Genomic DNA, 25,035 nt, shown 5'->3' on the forward strand with positions numbered 1-25,035 from the left:
AGGGGAGGATTCCCAGCGTAACCTGTCCGTTGGCGGGAAAGGATACGCCATAAGAATCCTTTTGGAAATCTGCAGTTTTTTATCTGGAGATTCCCAAGCCTTTTCACATAACTCATTGAGCTCGTGTGAGGGGGGAAAGTTACCTGCGGCTTCTTTTCCCCATACATATGAACCCTCCTGTCAGGGACTGGGGTTTCCTCTGTGATGTGCAACACATCCTTAATAGCTATAATCATATAACATATGGATTTAGCCAATCTTGGCTGTAACTTTGCATCATCGTAATCGACACTGGAGTCAGAATCCATGTCGGTATCTGTGTCAATAATTTGGGATAGTGGGCGCTTCTGAGACCCTGTCGGCCTCTGCGACATAGGATCAGGCATGGGTTGGGACCCTGACTGTCCTGAGGCTTCAGCTTTTTCTAACCTTTTATGTAAGGAATTAACATTATCATTTAAAACCTTCCACATATCCATCCAATCAGGTGTCGGTGCCGTCGGCAGAAACACCACATTCATTTGATCCCGCTCTGCTTCCACATAGCCTTCCTCATCAGACATATCGACACAAGCGTACCGACACACCACACACACAGGGAATGCCCTTTTTGAAGACAGTTCCCCCACAAGGCCCTTTGGTGAGACAGAGAGAGAGTATGCCAGCACACACCCCAGCGCTATATAACCCAGGAATAACACAGTAACTTAATGTTAACCCAGTAGCTGCTGTATATTGTGTTTTTAGCGCCTAATTATGTGCCCCCCCTCTCTTTTTACCCCTTTCTACCGTGAACTGCAGAGGAGAGCCTGGGGAGCTTCTTCTCAGCGGAGCTGTGGAGAGAAAATGGCGCTGGTGAGTGCTGAGGGAGAAGCCCCGCCCCCTCGACGGCGGGCTTCTGTCCCGCTAAAATACATCTCTTTGTGGCGGGGGCTCATACATATATACAGTGCACAACTGTATATATGAGTACTTTTGCCAACAGAGGTCCATATGCTGCCCAGGGTGCCCCCCCCCCCCCCCCTGGGCGCCCCCTCCCCTTACAGTGACCGGAGTATGTGAGGTGTGTTTGGAGCAATGGCGCACAGCTGCAGTGCTGTGCGTTACCTCATGTGAAGAACGGAGTCTTCTGCCGCCGATTTCGAAGTCTTCTTGCTTCTCATACTCACCCGGCTTCTGTCTTCCGGCTCTGCGAGGGGGACGGCGGCGCGGCTCTGGGATCGGACGACGAGGGTGAGATCCTGTGTACGATCCCTCTGGAGCTAATGGTGTCCAGTAGCCTCAGAAGCAGGACCTAGCTTCAAAGAGTAGGGTTGCTTCTCTCCCCTCTGTCCCACGATGCAGGGAGTCTCTTGCCAGCAGAGCTCCCTGAAAATAAAAAACCTAACAAAATACTTTCTTACAGCAAGCTCAGGAGAGCTCACTGAACAGCACCCAGCTCGTCCGGGCACAGATTCAAACTTAGGTCTGGAGGAGGGACATAGAGGGAGGAGCCAGAGCACACCAGAATCTAAATTCTTTCTTAAAGTGCTCATGTCTCCTGCGGAGCCCGTCTATTCCCCATGGTCCTTACGGAGTCCCCAGCATCCACTAGGACGTTAGAGAAATGTATGTATGTGAAGATATGTGTGTACGTACAGTATGTGTGTATATATATATATATATATATATATATACACACCAAAACAGAAAACCCAGCCCTCTCCTAAGCAGCTTCATTCACCTTAATGCTTTAATATACATCTAAATAAACAATGGGGTTTTGGTTTATGAATTGTACAATGCATGTAAGCTTGCGGCCCACTCCACGGGACCCCATTTCACCACAAGTCCTACTCTATCACAAACTTTCACATAGATTTTATAGAAACCTGGCAACTGCTGTCTCATAGAGGAAAATGTGCTTATCTGGTTTAAAGCTTACCTGCCACACTTATGGCTTTTAAAAGGTAAGACAGTCACCAACACAAATAACACAACTACACAAGTGTGCTTATCTGGTTTACTGCTCACCTGCCAACAGACTACTGGCTTTCAAAGTGAGACAGTCACCAACACACCTAAAAAGCAGCTGATCCTGGTTAAAGGTAAATGAGCTTAGGGTGCATGAGAGAGAAATATGGTCACAAATGGGCCAATTAAAAATTAACCCTGTTATACAAACAAACACGAGGAACCACTGCACTCGCCATTCCCAGGGGTTGGGGTGCGGTGGGCTGTGACCACCAAACTCAAATACCTGTATACCAAAACAGAAAACCCAGCACTCTCCTAAGCAGCTTCATTCACCTTAATGCTTTAATATACATCTAAATAAACAATGGGGTTTTGGTTTATGAATTGTACATATATATGTGTGTATATATATATTTCTCTAACGTCCTAGTGGATGCTGGGAACTCCGTAAGGACCATGGGGAATAGCGGGCTCCGAAGGAGGCTGGGCACTCTAGAAAGATTTATGACTACCTGGTGTGCACTGGCTCCTCCCACTATGACCCTCCTCCAAGCCTCAGTTAGATCTTGTGCCCGGCCGAGGTTGGATGCACACTAGGGGCTCTCCTGAGCCCTTAGAAAGAAAGTATAGATTTAGGTTTTTTATTTTCAGTGAGACCTGCTGGCAACAGGCTCACTGCAGCGAGGGACTAAGGGGAGAAGAAGCGAACTCGCCTGCTTGCAGCCGGATTGGGCTTCTTAGGCTACTGGACACCATTAGCTCCACAGGGATCGACCGCAGGCCCAGTCCTTGGTGTTCGGTCCCGGAGCCGCGCCGCCGTCCCCCTTACAGAGCCAGAAGCAAGAAGAGGTCCGGAAAAACGGCGGCAGAAGACATCAGTCTTCACCAAGGTAGCGCACAGCACTGCAGCTGTGCGCCATTGCTCATCATGCACACCACACACTCCGGTCACTGAGGGTGCAGGGCGCTGGGGGGGGGGCGCCCTGAGCAGCAATATAAACACCTTGGCTGGCAAAAATACATCACATATAACCCCCAGGGCTATATGGATGTATATTAACCCCTGCCAGATTCCATAAAAATGCAGGAGAAAAGTCAGCAAAAAAGGGGCGGAGCCTATCTCCTCAGCACACTGGCGCCATTTTTCCCTCACAGCTCCGTTGGAGGGAAGCTCCCTGGCTCTCCCCTGTAGTCTACACTACAGAACAGGGTTAAAACAGAGAGGGGGGGCACTAAATTTAGGCGCAGTATAAATTATATAAAAGCAGCTATAGGGGACATAACTCAGTTAGTCCCTGCATTATATAGCGCTCGTGTGTGCTGGCATACTCTCACTCTGTCCCCCCAAAGGGCTTTTGTGGGTCCTGTCCTCATTGGAGCATTCCTTGTGTGTGTGCGGTGTGTCGGTATGGCTGTGTCGACATGTTTGATGAGGAGACTTATGTGGAGGCGGAGCAGATGCCGATAAATAAGATGTCGCCCCTGTGGGCCGACACCAGAGTGGATGGATAGGTGGAAGGTATTAACCAACAGTGTCAACTCCTTACATAAAAGGCTGGATGACGTAACAGCTATGGGACAGCCGGCTTCTCAGCCCGCGCCTGCCCAGACGTCTCAAAGGCCATCAACGCTCCCTCAGATGGCAGACACAGATGTCGACACGGAGTCTGACTCCAGTGTCGACGAGGTTGAGACATATACACAATCCACTAGGAACATCCGTTACATGATCCCGGCAATATAAAATGTGTTACCCATTTCTGACATTAACCCAAGTACCACTAAAAACAAAGGGTTTTATGTGTGGGGAGAAAAAGCAGGCAGTGTTTTGTTCCCCCATCAAATGAGTGAATGAAGTGTGAAAAAGCGTGGGTTTCCCCGATAAGAAACTGGTAATTTCTAACAAGTTACTGATGGCGTACCCTTTCCCGCCAGAGGATAAGTTACGCTGGGAGATATCCCCTAGGGTGGATAAGGCGCTCACACGTTTGTCAAGGTGGCACTGCCGTCTTAGGAATGGATACGGCCACTTTGAAGGTACCTGCTGATAAATAGCAGGAGGCTATCCTAAAGTCTGTAATTACACACTCAGGTACTAGACTGAGACCTGCAGACTGCTGCAGCGTGGTCTGTACCCCTTTCAAACAGGGATACTATTTTGCGAACATAAGACGTCGTCTTATATATGAGGGATGCACAGAGGAATATTTTGCCGGCTGGCATCCTGAATTATTGCAATGTCCATTCTGTCAGGAGGGTATTGGAGACCCGACACTGGACAGGTGATGCTGACTTTAAAAGGCACATAGAGCCTTATAAGGGTGAGGAATTGGTTGGGGATGGTCTCTGGGACCTCGTATCCACAGCAACAGCTGGGATGAAAATATTTTACCTCAGGTTTCCTCACAGCCTAAGAAACGCACTGTATTATCAGGTACAGTCCTTTCGGCTTCAAAAAAGCAGGCGGGTCAAACGAGGGAAGAGGAAAAAAAGCTGCACCAGCAGCCAGTTCCCAGAATCAAAATTCTTCCCCTGCTTCCTCTGAGTCCGCCGCATGACGCGGGGGCTCCACAGGCGTAGCCAGGTACGGTGGGGGGCCGCCTCAAAAATTTCAGCGATCAGTGGGCTCGCTCACAGGTGGATCCCTGGATCCTTCAAGTAGTATCTCAGGGGTACAAGCTGGAAGTCGAGGCGTCTCCCCCCCGCCGTTTACTCAAATCTGCCTTGCCGACAACTCCCTCAGGCAGGGAGGCTGTGCTAGAGGCAATTCACAAGCTGTATTCCCAACAGGTGATAGTCAAGGTGCCCCTACTTCAACAAGGACGGGGTTACTATTCCACACTGTTTGTGGTACCGAAACCAGCCGGTTCGGTGAGACCCATTTTAAAATGGAAATCCTTGAACACTTACATAACAAAGTTCAAGATGGAATCGCTCAGGGCGGTTATTGCAAGCCTGGACGAGGGGGATTACATGGTATCCCTGGACATCAAGGATGCTTACCTGCATGTCCCTATTTACCTTCCTCACCAGGAGTACCTCAGATTGTGGTACAGGATTGCCATTACCAATTCCAGACACTACCGTTTGGACTGTCCACGGCACCGAGGGTGTTTACCAAGGTAATGGCAGAAATGATGATACTCCTTCAAAAAAAAAGGGAGTTTTTATTTTTCTCTATCGTCCTAGTGGATGCTGGGGTTCCTGAAAGGACCATGGGGAATAGCGGCTCCGCAGGAGACAGGGCACAAAAAGTAAAGCTTTAGGATCAGGTGGTGTGCACTGGCTCCTCCCCCTATGACCCTCCTCCAAGCCTCAGTTAGATTTTTGTGCCCGGCCGAGAAGGGTGCAATCTAGGTGGCTCTCCTAAAGAGCTGCTTAGAAAAGTTTAGCTTAGGTTTTTTATTTTACAGTGAGTCCTGCTGGCAACAGGATCACTGCAACGAGGGACTTAGGGGAGAAGAAGTGAACTCACCTGCGTGCAGGATGGATTGGCTTCTTTGGCTACTGGACATTAGCTCCAGAGGGACGATCACAGGTACAGCCTGGATGGTCACCGGAGCCTCGCCGCCGTCCCCCTTGCAGATGCTGAAACAAGAAGAAGGTCCAGAATCGGCGGCATGAAGACTCCTCAGTCTTCTTAAGGTAGCGCACAGCACTGCAGCTGTGCGCCATTTCCTCTCAGCACACTTCACACGGCAGTCACTGAGGGTGCAGGGCGCTGGAAGGGGGGCGCCCTGGGAGGCAATGAAAACCTATTTTTGGCTAAAAATACCTCACATATAGCCTCCGGGGGCTATATGGAGATATTTAACCCCTGCCAGAATCCGTTAAGAGCGGGAGACGAGGCCGCCGAAAAAGGGGCGGGGCCTATCTCCTCAGCACACAGCGCCATTTTCCCTCACAGAAAGGCTGGAGGGAAGGCTCCCAGGCTCTCCCCTGCACTGCACTACAGAAACAGGGTTAAAACAGAGAGGGGGGGCACTAATTTGGCGTTAGAAATATATAAAAAAGATGCTATAAGGGAAAACACTTATATAAGGTTGTCCCTATATAATTATAGCGTTTTTGGTGTGTGCTGGCAAACTCTCCCTCTGTCTCTCCAAAGGGCTAGTAGGTCCTGTCCTCTATCAGAGCATTCCCTGTGTGTGTGCTGTGTGTCGGTACGTGTGTGTCGACATGTATGAGGACGATGTTGGTGAGGAGGCGGAGCAATTGCCTGTAATGGTGATGTCACTCTCTAGGGAGTCGACACCGGAATGGATGGCTTATTTAGGGAATTACGTGATGTCAACACGCGGCAAGGTCGGTTGACGACATGAGACGGCCGACAAACAATTAGTACCGGTCCAGACGTCTCAAAAACACCGTCAGGGGTTTTAAAACGCCTGTTTACTTTAGTCGGTCGACACAGACAGGGACACTGAATCCAGTGTCGACGGTGAATAAACAAACGTATTCCTTATTAGGGCCACACGTTAAGGGCAATGAAGGAGGTGTTACATATTTCTGATACTACAAGTACCACAAAAGAGGGTATTATGTGGGATGTGAAAAAACTACCGTAGTTTTTCCTGAATCAGATAAATTAAATGAAGTGTGTGATGATGCGTGGGTTCCCCCCGATAGAAAATATGGGCGGTATACCCTTTCCCGCCAGAAGTTAGGGCGCGTTGGGAAACACCCCTTAGGGTGGATAAGGCGCTCACACGCTTATCAGAACAAGTGGCGGTACCGTCTATAGATAGGGCCGTCCTCAAGGAGCCAGCTGACAGGAGGCTGGAAAATATCATAAAAAGTATATACACACATACTGGTGTTATACTGCGACCAGCGATCGCCTCAGCCTGGATGTGCAGAGCTGGGGTGGCTTGGTCGGATTCCCTGACTAAAAATATTGATACCCTTGACAGGGACAGTATTTTATTGACTATAGAACATTTAAAGGATGCATTTCTATATATGCGAGATGCACAGAGGGATATTTGCACTCTGGCATCAAGAGTAAGTGCGATGTCCATATCTGCCAGAAGATGTTTATGGACACGACAGTGGTCAGGTGATGCAGATTCCAAACGGCACAAAGGTGTATTGCCGTATAAAGGAAGAGGAGTTATTTGGGGTCGGTCCATCGGACCTGGTGGCCACGGCAACTGCTGGAAAATCCACCGTTTTTTACCCTAAGTCACATCTCTGCAGAAAAAGACACCGTCTTTTCAGCTTCAGTCCTTTCGTCCCTATAAGAGTCATATCTGCCCAGGGATAGAGGAAAGGGAAGAAGACTGCAGCAGGCAGCCCATTCCCAGGAACAGAAGCGTTCCACCGCTTCTGACAAGCTCTCAGCATGACGCTGAGACCGTACAGGACCCCTGGATCCTACGAGTAGTATCCCAGGGGTACAGATTGGAATGTCGAGACGTTTCCCCTGCGCAGGCTCCTGAAGTCTGCTTTACCAAGGTCTCCCTCCGACAAGGAGGCAGTATGGGAAACAATTCACGAGCTGTATTCCCAGCAGGTGATAATTAAATTACCCCTCCTACAACAAGAAAAGGGGTATTATTCCACACTATATTGTGGTACTGAAGCCAGAAGGCTAGGTGAGACCTATTCTAAATCTAAAAAAATTTGAACATTTACAAAGGTTCAAATCAAGATGGAGTCACTCAGAGCAGTGATAACGAACCGGGAAGAAGGGGACTATATGGTGTCCCGAGACATCAGGGATGCTTACCTCCATGTCCCAAATTTGCCCTTATCACTAAGGGTACCTCAGGTTCGTGGTACAGAACTGTCACTATCAGTTTCAGACGCTTCCGTTTGGATTGTCCACGGCACCCCGGGTCTTTACCAAGGTAATGGCCGAAATGATGGTTCTTCTTCGAAGAAAAGGCGTCTTAATTATCCCTTACTTGGACGATCTCCTGATAAGGGCAAAGTCCAGGGAACAGTTGGAGGTCGGAGTAGCACTATCTCGGATACTGTTACAACAGCAGGGGTGGATTCTAAATATTCCAAAATCGCAGCTGATCCCGACAACAAGTCTCCTGTGCTTAGGGATGATTCTGGACACAGTCCAGAAAAAGGTGTTTCTCCCGGAAGAGAAAGCCAGGGAGTTATCCGAGCTAGTCAGGAACCTCCTAAAATCAGTGCATCATTGCACAAGGGCCATGGTAAAAAAATGGTGACTTCCTTCGAAGCAATTCCAGTCGGCAGATTTCATGCAAGAACTTTTCAGTGGGATCTGCTGGACAAATGGTCCGGATCGCATCTTCAGATGCATCAGCGGATAACCCTATATCCAAGGACAAGGGTGTCTCTCCTGTGGTGGTTACAGAGTGCTCATCTTCTAGAGGGCCGCAGATTCGGCATTCAGTTTTGGATGTTGGTGACCACGGAGGCCAGCCCGAGAGGCTGGGGAGCAGTCACACAAGGAAAAAATTTCCAGGGAGTGTGATCAAGTCTGGAGACTTTTCTCCACATAAATATAGCTAAGGGTAAATTTATAATGCTCTAAGCTTAGCAAGACCTCTGCTTCAAGGTCAGCCGGTATTGATCCAGTCGCCCACGTAAATAGACAGGGCGGCACAAGAAGCAGGAGGGCAGTGGCAAAAACTGCAAGGACTTTTCGCTGGGCGGAAAATCATGTGATAGCACTGTCAGCAGTGTTTCATTCCGGGAATGGAAACTGGGAAGCAGACTTCCTCAGTAGGCACGACCTCCACCCGGCAGAGTGGGAACTTCATGGGGAAGTTTTCCACATGATTGTAAACCGTTGGGAATTACCAAAGGTGGACATGATGGCGTCCCGTCTGAACAAAAAACGGGACAGGTATTGCGCCAGGTTAAGAGACCCTCAGGCAATAGCTGTGGACGTTCTGGTAACACCGTGGGTGTACCAGTCGGTGTATGTGTTCCATCCTCTGCTTTTCATACCTAAGGTACTGAGAATTATAAGACGTAGAGGAGTAAGAACTATACTCATGGCTCCGGATTGGCCAAGAAGGACTTGGTACCCGGAACTTCAAGAGATGCTCACAGAGGACTTATGGCCTCTGCCGCTAAGAAGGGACTTGTTTCAGCAAGTACCATGTCTGTTCCAAGACTTACCGCAGCTGCGTTTGACGGCATGGCGGTGGAACGCCGGATCCTAAGGGAAAAGGCATTCAGGAAGAGGTCATTCCTACCCTGGTCAAAGCCAGAAAGGAGGTGACCGCACAACATTATCACCACATGTGGCGAAAATATGTTGCGTGGTGTGAGGCCAGGAAGGCCCCACGAAGAAATTTCAACTCGGTCGATTCCTGCATTTCCTGCAAACAGGAGTGTCTATGGGCCTCAAATTGGGGTCCATTAAGGTTCAAATTTCGGCCCTGTCGATTTTTCTTCCAGAAAGAATTGTCTTCAGTTCCTGAAGTCCAGAAGTTTGTCAAGGGAGTATTGCATATACAACCCCCTTTTGTGCCTCCAGTGGCACTGTGGGATCTCAACGTAGTTCTGGGATTCCTCAAAACACATTGGTTTAAAACCAGTCAAATCTGTGGATTTGAAGCATCTCACATGAAAAGTGAACATGCTCTTGGACCTGGCCTGGACCAGGCGAGTGTCAAATTGGTGTTTTTTTTCTCAAAAAAGCCCATATCTGTTTGTCCATTCGGACAGGGCAGAGCTGCGGACTCGTCCCCAGTTCTCTCCCTAAGGTGGTGTCAGTGTTTCACCTGAACCAGCTTATTGTGGTGTCTTGCGCCTACTAGGGACTTGGAGGACTCCAAGTTGCTAGATGTGGTCAGGGCCCTGAAAATATAGGTTCCAGGACGGCTGGAGTCAGGAAAACTGACTTGCTGTTATCCTGTATGCACCCAACAAACTGGGTGCTCTTGCTTCTAAGCAGACTTTTGCTAGTTGGATGTGTAATACAATTCAGCTTGCACATTCTGTGGCAGGCCTGCCACAGCCAAAATATGTAAATGCCCATTCCACAAGGAAGGTGGGCTCATCTTGGGCGGCTGCCCGAGGGGTCTCGGCTTTACAACTTTGCCGAGCGGCTATTTAGTCAGGGGCAAACACGTTTGTAAAATCCTACAAATTTGATAACCTGGCTAAGGAGGACCTGGAGTTCTCTCATTCGGTGCTGCAGAGTCATCCGCACTCTCCCGCCCGTTTGGGAGCTTTGGTATAATCCCCATGGTCCATTCAGGAACCCCAGCATCCACTAGGACGATAGAGAAAATAAGAATTTACTTACCGATAATTCTATTTCTCGGAGTCCGTAGTGGATGCTGGGCGCCCATCCCAAGTGCGGATTATCTGCAATACTTGTACATAGTTACAAAAATCGGGTTATTATTGTTGTGAGCTATCTTTCAGAGGCTCCGCTGTTATCATACTGTTAACTGGGTTCAGATCACAGGTTGTACAGTGTGATTGGTGTGGCTGGTATGAGTCTTACCCGGGATTCATAAATCCTTCCTTATTGTGTACGCTCGTCCGGGCACAGTATCCTAACTGAGGCTTGGAGGAGGGTCATAGGGGGAGGAGCCAGTGCACACCACCTGATCCTAAAGCTTTACTTTTTGTGCCCTGTCTCCTGCGGAGCCGCTATTCCCCATGGTCCTTTCAGGAACCCCAGCATCCACTACGGACTCCGAGAAATAGAATTATCGGTAAGTAAATTCTTATTATCCCATACTTGGACGATCTCCTTATAAAGGCAAGGTCCAGGGAGCAGTTACTGGTCGGAGTAGCACTATCTCAGGAGGTGCTACAACAGCATGGCTGGATTCTGAACATTCCAAAGTCACAGCTGGTTCCTTCCACTCGCTTACTGTTCCTGGGGATGATTTTGGACACAGAACAGAAAAAAGTGTTTCTCCCGCAGGAGAAAGCCAAGGAGCTGTCATCTCTAGTCAGAGACCTCCTAAAACCAAAAAGGGTATCGGTGCATCGTTGCACACGAGTCCTGGGAAAAATGGTGGCTTCATACGAAGCAATTCCATTCGGCAGGTTCCATGCGAGGACCTTCCAGTGAGACCTCTTAGATAAGTGGTCGGGATCGCATCTTCAAATGCATCAAATGATAACCCTGTCTCCAAGGACCAGGGTGTCTCTACTGTGGTGGATGCAGGGTGCTCATCTTCTAGAGGGCCGCAGTTTCGGCATACAGGACTGGGTCCTGGTGACCACGGATGCCAGCCTTCAAGGCTGGGGAGCAGTCACACAGGGAAGAAACTTCCAGGGCCTATGGTCAAGTCAGGAGACTTCCCTACATATAAATTCTGGAACTGAGGGCCATTTACAATGCCCTAAGTCAGGCAAGACCCCTGCTTCAAAACCAGCCGGTACTGATACAGTCAGACAACATCACGGCAGTCGCCCATGTAAACCGACAGGGCGGCACAAGAAGCAGGATGGCAATGGCAGAAGCCACAAGGATTCTCCGATGGGCGGAAAATCACGTACTAGCACTGTCAGCGGTGTTCATTCCGGGAGTGGACAACTGGGAAGCAGACTTCCTCAGCAGACACGACCTACACCCGGGAGAGTGGGGACTTCATCCAGAAGTCTTCCTGCTGTTGGTAAACCGTTGGGAAAGGCCACAGGTGGACATGATGGCGTCCCGCCTCAACAAAAAGCTAAAGAGATATTGCGCCAGGTCAAGGGACCCTCAGGCGATAGCTGTGGACGCTCTAGTGACACCGTGGGTGTACCAGTCGGTTTATGTGTTCCCTACTCTGCCTCTCATACCAAAGGTACTGAGAATAATAAGATGGCGAGGAGTAAGAACGATACTCGTGGTTCCGGATTGGCCAAGAAGGGCTTGGTACCCGGAACTGCAGGAAATGATATCAGAGGACCCATGGCCTCTGCCGCTCAGACAGGACCTGCTTCAGCAGGGGCCCTGTCTGTTCCAAGACTTACCGCGGCTGCGTTTGACGGCATGGCGATTGAGCGCCGGATCCTGAAGGAAAAGGGTATTCCGGAAGAAGTCATTCCTGCGCTTATTAAAGCCAGGAAAGATGTTACGGCAAAGCATTATCACCGCATGTGGCGGAAATATGTTGCATGGTGCGAGGCCAAAAAGGCCCCAACAGAGGAATTTCCACTAGGTCGATTTCTACATTTCCTGCAAGCAGGAGTGAATATGGGCCTGAGTCTAGGCTCCATTAAAGTACAGATCTCGGCTCTGTCGATTTTCTTTCAAAAAGAATTAGCTTCAGTACCTGAAGTTCAGACATTGTGAAAGGAGTGCTGCATATTCAGCCCCCGTTTGTGCCCCCTGTGGCACCTGGGGATCTCAACGTGGTGTTGAGTTTTCTTAAAATCACATTGGTTTGAGCCACTAAAAACCGTGGATCTAAAATATCTCACGTGGAAAGTGGTCATGTTATTGGCCTTGGCTTCAGCCAGGCGAGTGTCAGAATTGGCGGCTTTATCATGTAAAAGCCCTTATCTGATTTTCCATATGGATAGGGCAGAATTGAGGACTCGTCCCCAATTTCTTCCTAAGGTGGTGTCAGCGTTTCACCTGAACCAGCCTATTGTGGTGCCGGCGGCTACTAGTGAATTGGAGGACTCCAAGTTGCTAGACGTTGTCAGGGCCCTGAAAATATATGTTTCCAGGACGGCTGGAGTCAAAAACTCTGACTCGCTGTTTATCCTGTATGCACCCAACAAGCTGGGTGCTCCTGCTTCTAAGCAGTCTATTGCTCGCTGGATTTGTAGTACAATTCAGCTTGCACATTCTGTGGCAGGCATACCACAGCCAAAATCTGTAAATGCCCATTCCACAAGGAAGGTGGGCTCATCTTGGGCGGCTGCCCGAGGGGTCTCGGCTTTACAACTTTGCAGAGCAGCTACTTGGTCAGGGGCAAACACGTTTGCAAAATTCTACAAATTTGATACCCTGGCTGAGGAGGACCTGGAGTTCTCTCATTCGGTGCTACAGAGTCATCCGCACTCTCCCGCCCGTTTGGGAGCTTTGGTATAATCCCCATGGTCCTTACGGAGTTCCCAGCATCCACTAGGACGTTAGAGAAAATAAGAATTTACTCACCGGTAATTCTATTTCTCGTAGTCCGTAGTGGATGCTGGGCGCCCATCCCAAGTGCGGATTGTCTGCAATACTTGTAAATAGTTATTGTTAACTAAAGGGTTATTGTTGAGCCATCTGTTGAGAGGCTCAGTTGTTTTCATACTGTCAAACTGGATATAGTATCACGAGTTGTACGGTGTAATTGGTGTGGCTGGTAAGAGTCTTACCCGGGATTCTAAATCCTTCCTTATTATGTCTGCTCGTCCGGGCACAGTGTCCTAACTGAGGCTTGGAGGAGGGTCATAGTGGGAGGAGCCAGTGCACACCAGGTAGTCATAAATCTTTCTAGAGTGCCCAGCCTCCTTCGGAGCCCGCTATTCCCCATGGTCCTTACGGAGTTCCCAGCATCCACTACGGACTACGAGAAATAGAATTACCGGTGAGTAAATTCTTATTATATATATATAAAACACAGAAAGAAGACCCACACTATGCGTGCAGTCTTACTTAATTACCTGAGTGCCCTCCTGGAGAACTGGAGACAGCTTTCATATAGTAAGGGTGGCATTCATCAGGCTTGTAAGTAATATAGCCTTAGCTTTTAGGTTTCCAACGTTTCAACTGTTTTATTATAATTTTTGTCAGGGAACTTATATATACGGAAACCCCCCTTGGAAATCCTGCGTTTGCCCCTGAATATCAGAATTTTTTTCACGGCACCCATAGGCCAAAAGTTTCTTATTGAATAATTTAGAAGAAATATTAAATTAAGTAAATTGTGTTTATATGTCATCCTTAGGTTAAATTGTGTGGTACGGGACAAGATTTGCTCATGTTCGTCCACATATTTTATGATTGACAACTACCAGCACTGATTTTGTCTATTACACAAGGCTGGCGACAGGGGGGGTCAAAGGGGACAACTGTACCGGGCCCCAAGGATCAGAGTGGCCCCAAAGATATGCCGCTTAGTGCCCGGCAGGGATGTGAGCCAATTTGTACAAATAGGGCAGCGAGTTGTAGGCGGTGTGGGTGCAGCCTCAGAGTGACAGGAGCCTCTCACACACAGTGACTGTGCGGCATCTGCAGTGCGCACCTGCTCTTCCGGGTTTCGGATCTGTTGCAGGCAGTTTCGGGACATGGCAGCAATTCGCCAGAATTTCCGTGCCCTGCGGCCTCTTCTGGTGGGGTGTGAGGACCGCATGGTCCTGCTGTGTGATGTACGGGTTTGGGTACTGGGGAGTGCAGTGCAGGTGAGTCTCTACCTGGGGTAAGAGTGGATTGGTGAGGGGATACAGGGCTGTGGGATGGGGTGAGGGAGTTGGGAATGCAGCATGGAGTTATTGGGGAAAGACAGACTGTGGGGTGTGTGGGAAGTAGAAGAGAGGGAGATATCACTGTATGGGGCCGCAAGACTTCTGTTGCTGGCCCTGCTATTACATTGATTTTCTCCGTACGGGTCCACAGGTTATCCACAGGATAACAATGAGATATGATGGAGCAACAGCGGATTGGCACCATACGATCACAAGCTTTCAGTCCTCCCAGGATGCAATGGGCTCGTCCATATATCCCCGCCCACTGGCTCAGGCAAATCAGTTGGATTCCAAAGCATTTAGGCAGGAGCATTATGTAGAACCCTATTCAGGAGAGAAGAACACACATGCACACCCTTCCATACAAGAGGGAAGAGGTTTAGTGAGTATGAAGATCCTCAAATCAGGTGCGCCAGAGTGGGTTCCCTGTGGAACCTGTAGACATAGGAGAAATACCGTTATCAACGGTAAGTTCTTACCATAACGTATATTTCTCCAGCAGGGTCCACAGGTTATCCACAGGATAACAATGGGATTTCCCAATGCAATATCTAGTGGTGGGGACGCTCCTGATTGGACAGGAGAACCTTACGCCCGAATTCTGCGTCATGAGCGGCAAAAGTATCCAATCAGTTTTTTGTTTGGTGCTGCAGGAGCCGGCCATGATCACAGGGCTGCTGTTTTAAGCAGCCCTAAGCTTTCTTACGTTTAAAAATAAGGAATTTATGTTTAGAAGTTCCAGAACAAAGTAGGGCCTCCTCACGGGGGCGCTAGCAATTAAAAGGAAAGGTTTTGGGTTACACCCAATAAAAGATATAGATGTCTCAGTAAATAGGATTCCAATATCCTTTTCCAGCTGGGGACTGATTGAAAAGATGCCTCTTAAATATGCATTATGGCCTTTGCCGTCAATGTCAGAGGAGTAATGGTTTCACAAAACCATAATGTCTCTATCTGGGACAGTCATAAGGCCAGCCCTGACTTCAGCTTGCATGAAGGCAAATAGCTGCCTGGGCTGAGGTACTGAAAGACGTTCAGTACCTATTTGGGAACAAGTATCCCATATACGAGTACAGTTATCTTGGTTTCTGTGAGGTGCTATAATTTTTTTAGCATAAGTCCTTCATCTGCGGTTCTCTGTTACAATACAGAGAAGAACAATACAGGGGATTAAGTCATGCAGGGGTTGAGTCTGACTGCACTAGCTCAATTATCTCATTATAGGCCACAGATAGACGTGGCTCCATCTCTAGCTTACACATGCAATAGATGTGGGTAATGCTTCTGCAGCATCATCCTTAACTAAAGCTGCTCGCAGAGCGATTTTGCTTACAGGGAAAAGTTGATTCAAAGTCATAAAAAGTTTTGGGAACTTGACTTTGGCTGAAAGTCTATGTTGTGTAGGAAAAAATAGATTTTCGGGAGTCAAAAGCAGACTCCAAAAAGGTCATATTTTTTCCCCACATATATAATCCCTACTTAGGGGTTTGGTTTTCGGTCTTGACGGTCGTAAAGAAAAAACAAAAGTATTGTAACAGCAGCCAGAGGGCCAGCTGCCGAACCAGAGGATAAACCATCAGCAGGATGGTGCAGGTCTCCTTCTGGGGGATACCCAGGGTAGGGTGCCGACTTCTTATGGTTGCACAGGCAGATGCCGGAGTGCAAGAAGCGGTATCTTTTGTTTATCCTTTCACGAAGCAGCCTTCTCGAAGTTTTCTTTTGCTCCAGCTCGTCTCGGATAGAGACGAAAGCAGGGGATTTGAAAAAAGCAGTCCAGTAATTGCTTTTGTCAGGCTGAGCCCCAGAGGTCTAATGGCTAGGGCATTGGCCTCCTAAGCAAGGGGTTCAAGTCCCATTGGGGGTGGAAGTCAGTACAGCTACCATCTCAGGACCGAAGATGATACATTCCGGTAACCCACAATGGAGGGGTTTTTCCAACCTGTTTTGATACAGAAGAATATTCACTCCATTCTCAATCTCAAAAATCCTAAACGGATAAGTTTGGGGTAACCAGGAGAATACTTAGTATCTCTGGATAGTCATGTTTTCCTATAAGTTCTATGGCATTGTCCATCAGTGTTATCTCAAGGTTTACTATCCTTCAGCAACATGTCAGTTCAGGCCTTACCCTTTGGGTTGGCCACAACCCCAGAGTATTTACCAGACAAATTTTATCCCCACAAATAGGGAATAAGAGAATTGCCATACTTTGACCACCTCTTATCCTGACACCGTCTCAGCAAACATTTTGGTGCTGTTTCTAACAGACAATGACTTGTCTACAGAGGCACGGTTGATTTTTAATGGTCAAAGTCATGTCTGGTTTCGCAATGAATTACTCACGTTGGGATTTTACTGAATTCAAGTCTGCAGGAAATATTTACTTTGAAGCAAGATAGTCAAGGTACGGTAAGGACTTGGGAGTTGTTATACAGTTAATAATATCATTTCACGCAGTAAGGCGAATGATGGCGTGATGGTGATTACTTTCGGCATGTGGAAGTGTGCACAATTCCACTCGGGACTTCTGCAGCATCTGATTCTATCTACAGCCGAGTCACACTGGATATGACCAATCTCATCTGATGATTGGTAGCTAAACAGTGTTTGGTCTGGTTGGTCTTTGGATAGGAAACCACCTGTAAATACCAGGTGTGGTAGGTGGGCCAGATGGTCTGAACATGGTACTGTCAGAAGAGGTAGGATAATCATTATCCTAGTGGCTACAGACATCCCATTTAGACAAGGGATATCCATCTGGATATCAGCTTGGAAGATCCTGACAATATATGCAAGTCTTCAGGGTCACTGTTCAGAAGAATATGATTCTAGGGACTGTGGACCACAGAATTAAGTTGCCTGTTAATAAACCTGTTAACACTTCGGGCCATATACATGCTCTTGATTCAGGCAAAGGACATTCCTAAAGGAAAACCAGTCCAGATCCTCAGGGACAAGGCAACGACAGTAGCGTACCTCAACTTTCAGTGAGGAACACGCAGACAAAACAGCAAGGAAGGAGGTAAGTCACATACAAAAGTGGCCAGAACTCCATCTTCCAGCCTTGTCCGCAGCATTTGTCCGGAAGTCTTAGAATGAGAAGCGCTTCCCATTTCAACACACCATTCAGGTAAACTAATGGCCTCCACACCCAAAAGTCTTTTCAGACTCAGGTACATGAATAGGGTTGACAAAGAGGATCAGGGAGTGATCTTTGTGGATGCTATTTCAGAAAAATGGGAATTTTATTTCACTTATGTGTGTCCTCCAATCAATTCTGCTAGCAGGATGGCGAGGAAAATAAAATAAGGTAAGTGCCGTGATCTAATAGCTCCGGCTTGGCCCAGAAGGTGTTGGTACAAGGTCATGCAGAGAATGTTGATGGATGTTCCACTTCTGCTTCCTCAACGCCCAGCTCTATTGATACAGGGGCCTGGTTATCACAGACATCTGGATCAACTGTCTTGGTCAGTATGACTCTTGAAACCTATATCCTGAATTCAAGAGAATTCTCACAGGTAATTCAAACAATGTTCAGAGCAAGGAAGACCTCCTCAGCTCATATTTATTACCGAATATGGTATATTCATTGGTGCAATGAAAGAGACTGGGACCCGAAATCTTTTAGAGTTTCCAGAGTTCTACCATTCCTTCGGAAAGGAATGAAGAAAGGTTGAAGGTGGCTTCCTTGAGAGTGCAAGTGTCAGCATTTACTGTACGGTTCCAAAAGTAAATTGCCAGATTGCAGGATGTGCGCACTTTTTCCAGGGAATGCTGCACATTCAATGTCTCTTTGTTTCACCTACAGCACGTGGGACTTATGTTTAGTCATGTAAGTTCTTCAAGTTGTCCCATTTGAACCACTTAACTAGGTGGATCTTTAATGGTTGACAGCAAAAGTACTCTTTCTACTGACTACAGCATCAGCTAGGAGAGCATCAGATGTCATGTCGTTTCCTATTTCTGGATTTTTTATCCAGATAAAATAATTCTCAGACCTAGGTCTGGGTATCTTCCAAAGGTGGGGTTTGATTCCACCTTAATGAAGAAATTGTAGTCCCGTCTTTTCAGGTATCTGGACTTATTCTGCGGGAGATGCGTCGCTGGATGTAGTCCAGGCATTAAGGATCTACATGGATCATACTAGTACCATCAGAAGGACAGACAGATTCTTCATTCTCTATGGATTTCATAAGAGAAGATGGCTGGTTACTAAATAGACGCTAGCTAGATGGCTTCGAATGACGACTTCGGAAGCATAATCTCAAGCGGATCTCCCTGTTCCGGCTAATGTCTCTGTTCACACTACTCGTAAGGTAGGTCCTTCATGGGCAGCACAACATGGTGCTTCAGCAGAACAGATTGGTAAGGCAGCCACATGGTCTTCCATTAACACATTCAATAGACATTATGCTTGGATACTTTTGCCTCTTATGACGCTGAATTTGGGCGTAAGGTTCTCCTGTCCAATCAGGAGCGTCCCCACCACTAGATATTGCTTTGGGAAATCCCATTGTTATCCTGTGGATAACCTGTGGACCCTGCTGGAGAAATATACGTTATGGTAAGAACTTACCGTTGATAACGGTATTTCTCCTATGTCTACAGGTTCCACAGGGATCCCACTCTGACGCACCTGATTTGAGGATCTTCATATTCACTAAACCTCTTCCCTCTTGTATGGAAGGGTGTGCATGTGTGTTCTTCTCGCCTGAATAGGGTTCTACATAATGCTCCTGCCTAAATGCTTTGGAATCCAACTGATTTGCCTGAGCCAGTGGGCGGGGATATATGGACGAGCCCATTGCATCCTGGGAGGATTGAAAGCTTGTGATCGTTTGGTGCCAATCCACTGTCACTCCATCATATCCCATTGTTATCCTGTGGAACCTGTGGACATAGGAGAAATACCGTTATCAACGTTAAGTTCTTACCATAACGTATATATAAATAATGTGAATTGGTCCTGGACCATCAATCCAAGAAACCCCTGCAAGTGCCCTGAGGCACCCCAGGGTGCCTTGGCACACAGTTTGAGAACCACTGCCATAAGCACAAGAACTGTTTTTTTTTCATCTATTTTGAAAGTGTCATGCAGTCACAGTTTGTTTTTTTTGTTTTTATAAGCCCTTATAATACATCAAGTATAATGTTCCCTGTCATGTATGAATGATACTAACAAATTATAAATAACAATATGCCCACAAAGTCATATAGCATAGTCTGGAGCAATGAAGAAAGAACCTCTGGCAGTGTTTCCGAACCTCGGTTGTCAAGGCACACGAACAGTCCAGGTTTTAAAGCTTGCCATACAGGTACTTGCAAACAAATGACTTAATTAGTGCCTCAGTTATTGTGATTTAACCATCTCTGCTCAAGAATGGATATCCTTAAAACTTGAACTGTTAGTGTGCCTTGAAGACCGAGGTTGGGAAACACTGACCAATGGGTTTCACAAGTGAATCTGAAATCAGCAAATCAGTAGCCGTTCCCACTAATGACCATCATCATTGGCGTATATGTGCACCTACAGTACCCTCGGGCATCTGCAAGTGATACAGATAATTATGAGAGTAATAAGTGTATCTGCATCTCTATGCAGGTCTGATTTACATTTACACAAATACGTACACCCATCCTGTACTTCTACTGTACCACCCCTTCACTCCCTTGTTCCTCCTCTCAAAGCATAAAGAGGCACAAGTATCAAATCTGTACATGGACCTAAAGTTGTACACCTCCAGACACACATACATGTTCTGGTTCATTCATATATAAGAGATAGAACTCACAGAGTAGAATTTGGAGAGTTTAGGATTCGCCTCCATTACTTCCAGTAGGTTTCCATTGCAGTAACTCCCATCTCCCACGTACCCATCAGTACACTGGCATTGTACGTCTAGAAAATAATAATGATATAATCATATTCAGCCCTGTTAAAAATTCTACTATTTGTTAATTCTTATCAATACTAGGTTGGCGTTATTAACCCATTGTCCAAGACCCATGCCAAGCCATTTAAAGTGCACCAGTATGATCCTCCATTTATAACTGAGAGGGTGTCAAAGAATTGGTAAGATCAACTGACAGACGTTCCCCACATCTATCCTTCCTATAAACTATGCCCCTGCGTGTATTGCTTCCTCATTCTGCCCCTGTATTTAATTCTGTTTACTTTAACTGTGAGCTGCCTTTGCTTTGTCTGCCTATGACACTTGCCACTGTTAGTAACTTAGTACCCCTGCTCCCTCACTGATTTTAATTACCTGCACCCCACCACCCTTCTCCCTCATCCTAATACTTTCATACTCACTGCTTCATCACCTCTACTGGCCTATCTGCTTGTCTCTGCTACTATGCCATCCCACTTGATGACTCTGCCACCGTGCTGCCTGGTTCCATAGCAGGAGCACATGGTAGTGGCTAGGATATTCCATATATAATACTATATCATAGTGTCACATATGTCACAGCACAGAAAGCAACGGGATATCTGTCAAATAACATTTTAATCTTAGCTGATAATACTGTATATTACAAAATAACATGTATTTACAGGAGAGATGATAGATTGTTTTAGTATAGCTCATTGCATTACAAATGGTAACATTCTAATTACTAAAAATGACTGTAAAAAAATATGTACATAGCATGGAATGTATAAATAATGGTCCTGCACCATAGATCAGCACAGAATAGGAAGCCCTTCTCTTCTATAATTCTACAAGACCTCAGAGATATAGGTCTGATGTATCACATGATAATTTACTACAAGCATTTACTAACCTCGGAAACGGTAACAGTATACGTCCCAAGTCTCACTTCTGTTTGAGCGCTGTTTGTAGTCCACAATTCCAATATGATTTAACCCACAGTTTGCGCTGGGAGTCACTGTGGGATAACCTGCTGTCCCGTTGTAGAGCCATCCAACAAAGCAACGGTGATAGCCCAGCTATTTCAAGTCAGACATAGGTAGGGAAACACTATACTTTACTATTCACACATTTGTGAAACATCACTAGTCCAACACATATTTGTGAAATAAATCTAGAAATAGGTTATTATCACAGAAAATAACATTGCCAGATACTGTATGAATCATGCACAGGGGTAGAATGACTGCTAGGCAATGTCAGACAGCAGAGTTTGTACAAAGCAGACTTATCAATAGACGGACACTGGTTATACATGGTAACCAGGACCACAGGAATGGTATAGGATGGAATTTATGAATGTGAATTCTGATTTTTTTTCCTGCTGTTAACAATTTTTTAAGAAACATTAAACTCATATTACACCAACTTTTAAAATTATTGTCAATTTTCAGAATTACAGGTTACAAATAACAATGTGATTATGACTAAAAATAACTTTTGGAGAATTATACCACAGCTAAGAAGATAAAACAGTACTTAGAAGTAATTGTTGAGAAAAGATAATGTTATTGAATGAAACAAGTGGAGTTTGTTAAATATCTCTTTGTTAATTTCATGTTTCCACCGACCTCTCCAAAGTACTCAATTATATAAGTTTATTGTTTTTGTTTTCTTATAGTTTTAAATAATAATTGTAATTCGAGAAATCTCTTTTTGTTTTTAATTTGAACTCCTGGAGATGAAAATAAATATTACTTCAGCCTTAATGATGCATTCACGAAAGAACAGTTCCTATTTTGTGAATATATAACAGTCTTAAGGAGGAGAAGAATGGTTATTTTCATTAATATTGAAAGCACCACTTCCATTGCATCTATATCAATAAATAAATAAGCACGATTTCAGTAATATGTACATTGAACAGATATTATATCAATACGCTCACAATAACTTTGAGCATCAGGTTTGCCTATTTTCAGGAAGTGGACATAAATCTGACACTTGAAGTCAACCCCCATAGAATAAAGTAGGGATTACTTCTCTCTCCCCACACCAAGTAATCACACAGGAGATGCACGTACCTGCTGGGCTGCAGAGAGCTGTTGGAACGTGGCGATGCTGGCTCCTTCCGCCATGCAGGCGCTTTCTGCCTCCGCATATGTCAGTTTATATTTTCCATTTGGTGATTGCAAGTGAAAAACACCTGCAGTCTTTTCTATGAAACAAATAATTCCAGGTACAGGTTGAGTATCCCATATCCAAATATTCCGAAATACGGAATTTTTTGAGTGAGATTGAGACAGTGAAATCTTTGTTTTCTGTGGCTCAATGTGCTCAAACTTTGTTTAATACACAAAAGAATTAAAAATATTGTATTAAATGTACTTCAGGCTGTGTGTATAAGGTGTATATGAAACATACATGAATTGTGTGAATGTACACACACTTTGTTTAATGCACAAAGTTATTAAAAAATATTGGCTAAAATGACCTTCAGGCTGTGTGTATAAGGTGTATATGAACCATAAATGCATTCTGTGCTTAGACTTAGGTTTCATCGCCATGATATCTCATTATGATGTGCAATTATTCCAAAATACGGAAAAATCCGATATCCAAAATACCTCTGGTCCCAAGCATTTTGGATATGGGATATTTAACCTGTATTCAATTAAGATATTGTTTGTTACAAAACAAAACACAAAAACAGTTATTAGACTTATTCAATATGATATAAACAGTCCACAGGATCCAATTACACATTAGTTTTTAGTACGCTATCTCCTATACGTGACTACTGTAACTAGAAACAAACTAACAGGAGTGTCCTAGTGGTGTGGTCTTATTGCCCAGAAACTTGAATCACGGCAGTTCTATGGTTTTTTAGGTGGAAATAACTTTTAAAACCCTCACGGTTAGTTGCTGCATTATAATACTATATAATTTTAAATAGAGATATGCGCAGGATCATTGTTTTTGGATCTGTATTCCCCCCCCCCCAAAATGTATAAAAACAGCTACATTTACATAATTTGGGCCTTTTTTTTGTTCCTACAGTATTACTAACCTCAGTAACATTCATCTCCACTCAATTTTGACCACCCCACAGCTCACAATATTCTTCACCAATATTGGCTGGCTAAGCTAAGCAACAAAGCAGCAGCACAAACACAAGGCATGTGTATATACTTAAAAATGTGTTGCAAATTAGTAATTCAAAGACCGTCCCCAATGCCCCCCTCAAAAAATTATAGCCCATTACTAAAAGTGGTGCAAGATGGAATTGTCCTTGGGCCCTCCAACACACTTTTATGTTGGATATTAAAAAGACATGCGCAGTTTAACAAAACAAGCATGTCAGCGACTGACACTGTTGTGGCTGAAGTGCTTGATTTGTTTTGGCCTCCACGAAACAATTTTATGTAAGGACTACCTCCGATCACTAATGAGGATGATGATGATGGTGTTAATTAGATTATAATTATGTAAAATAAATTTCATGAATTCAACGCAGATGATGTAACATGGAGGAGGTGCCTAGATGGATAACGTCCCTACCACTACTAACTTTGGCCATGCAAATTGAGCAGATGACTTCAAAAACATTGTCAGGATTTGGATAAAAATAATCCTACACCCAAGAGGTGACTATTTTGGTCTTATGCCCAGGCATCCCAATGGCCTTCTTTTTATCGTGGGCAAGAACTGCTGCCATTAGTGGCTGATTTAGACAAACAACATCTTAAACATCCTCATCTTCATTAGCATCAGATAGTACACAAATATCCCCCTCCTCCTGTTCCATTTCCACACTAACATCCTCAATTTCTATTATGTCATCATCACCATCTTAACTTGAACTGCTCATCTCCACATGTGCATATGGTGAAGAAATGGTGGAAAAAGACAAAAAAGTCTTCTCTACAAGGACAGTGTGAGAAATGTCAGATTCACACATAGGACACCCCTAGACTCTCCTGAGGGATTTGTAAACACACAGGGCACTGATTTGTTGCTTTTTAAGGTGACACCTATACCCCTTTTTTTAACACTGTGAAAGATTTAGATTTCAGGTGCCTTTCCCTAAATGTTCTGCCCCCTGGACCACCTTTAGTAGATGTTGTAGTATTATCATGACTGGCAGCAGCCACAGCACTAGTACTTGGTTGCTGCTCCTGCTCTTCCATTGACTGATCTTGATTCAACTCAGTGGTTATATTTATGAACGCAGTGAGGGACGGCACTTATTGAGTTTTATCGAACGCACAAGTTGTAAAAAAAAAAAAAAAAAATTTCCACTTTTTCCACAAGTGACAACTAGCACTGCGGTGTCACAGATTTGTACACAAGTTGTAAAAAAAAAACAAGTTTTTTTACGTTTCACCAAAAACTATTGTGGGCACCAGCGTGCACTGTGCACTAAAAGAGGGTTACTGCTGTTGCCCTGTATTAGGAGCTCTGGGCTGCAATGTATACTAGGCAGTGACTATAAACACATGTGTGCACCAAGGATACTGTCCTATATGGAGCTCCGAGCTGCAATGTACTGTAGGCAGTGACAAAAAACACTAGTATGCTGTGCGCCAAGGGTTAATGATCAGCAGCACCAGTGCAACACACTTAGACAATAGATTTAACTTCCTGCACTATAAAAAATAATAATGATTTGCTAATTGCCTGTCCTGTATCTAGTTTGGCTAATATTAACTCCCTGAGGGGACTGGAGTGGACAGCTCAGCAGTCATCAATTTCACTAGCACCGACCACCAGCGCACAACTCTTCAACAGTCCTGTACGAAATGACGCCTGAATAACTGTGGGGGGCACTTATTTAGAATCCAAAACATGCAAGATCAGA

At 45.6% G+C, this 25,035-nt stretch overlaps 1 protein-coding gene across 2 annotated transcripts in view; it reads right to left on the minus strand.

The window, feature by feature from the left end:
• STAB1 (stabilin 1) overlaps positions 1-25,035 on the minus strand; it is a 605,861-nt gene that overhangs the window by 24,085 nt on the left and 556,741 nt on the right. For both annotated transcript variants that reach the window (XM_063940632.1, XM_063940633.1), the window contains 3 exons: positions 22,259-22,392; positions 21,088-21,253; positions 20,094-20,200 (listed from right to left, as the gene is read on the minus strand). In XM_063940632.1, coding sequence (XP_063796702.1) covers positions 20,094-20,200; positions 21,088-21,253; positions 22,259-22,392 — 407 coding nt within the window. The remainder of the gene's footprint in view (positions 1-20,093; positions 20,201-21,087; positions 21,254-22,258; positions 22,393-25,035) is intronic.

This window comes from Pseudophryne corroboree, chromosome 9 (assembly GCF_028390025.1).
Source record: "Pseudophryne corroboree isolate aPseCor3 chromosome 9, aPseCor3.hap2, whole genome shotgun sequence".
NCBI lineage: Eukaryota > Metazoa > Chordata > Amphibia > Anura > Myobatrachidae > Pseudophryne > Pseudophryne corroboree.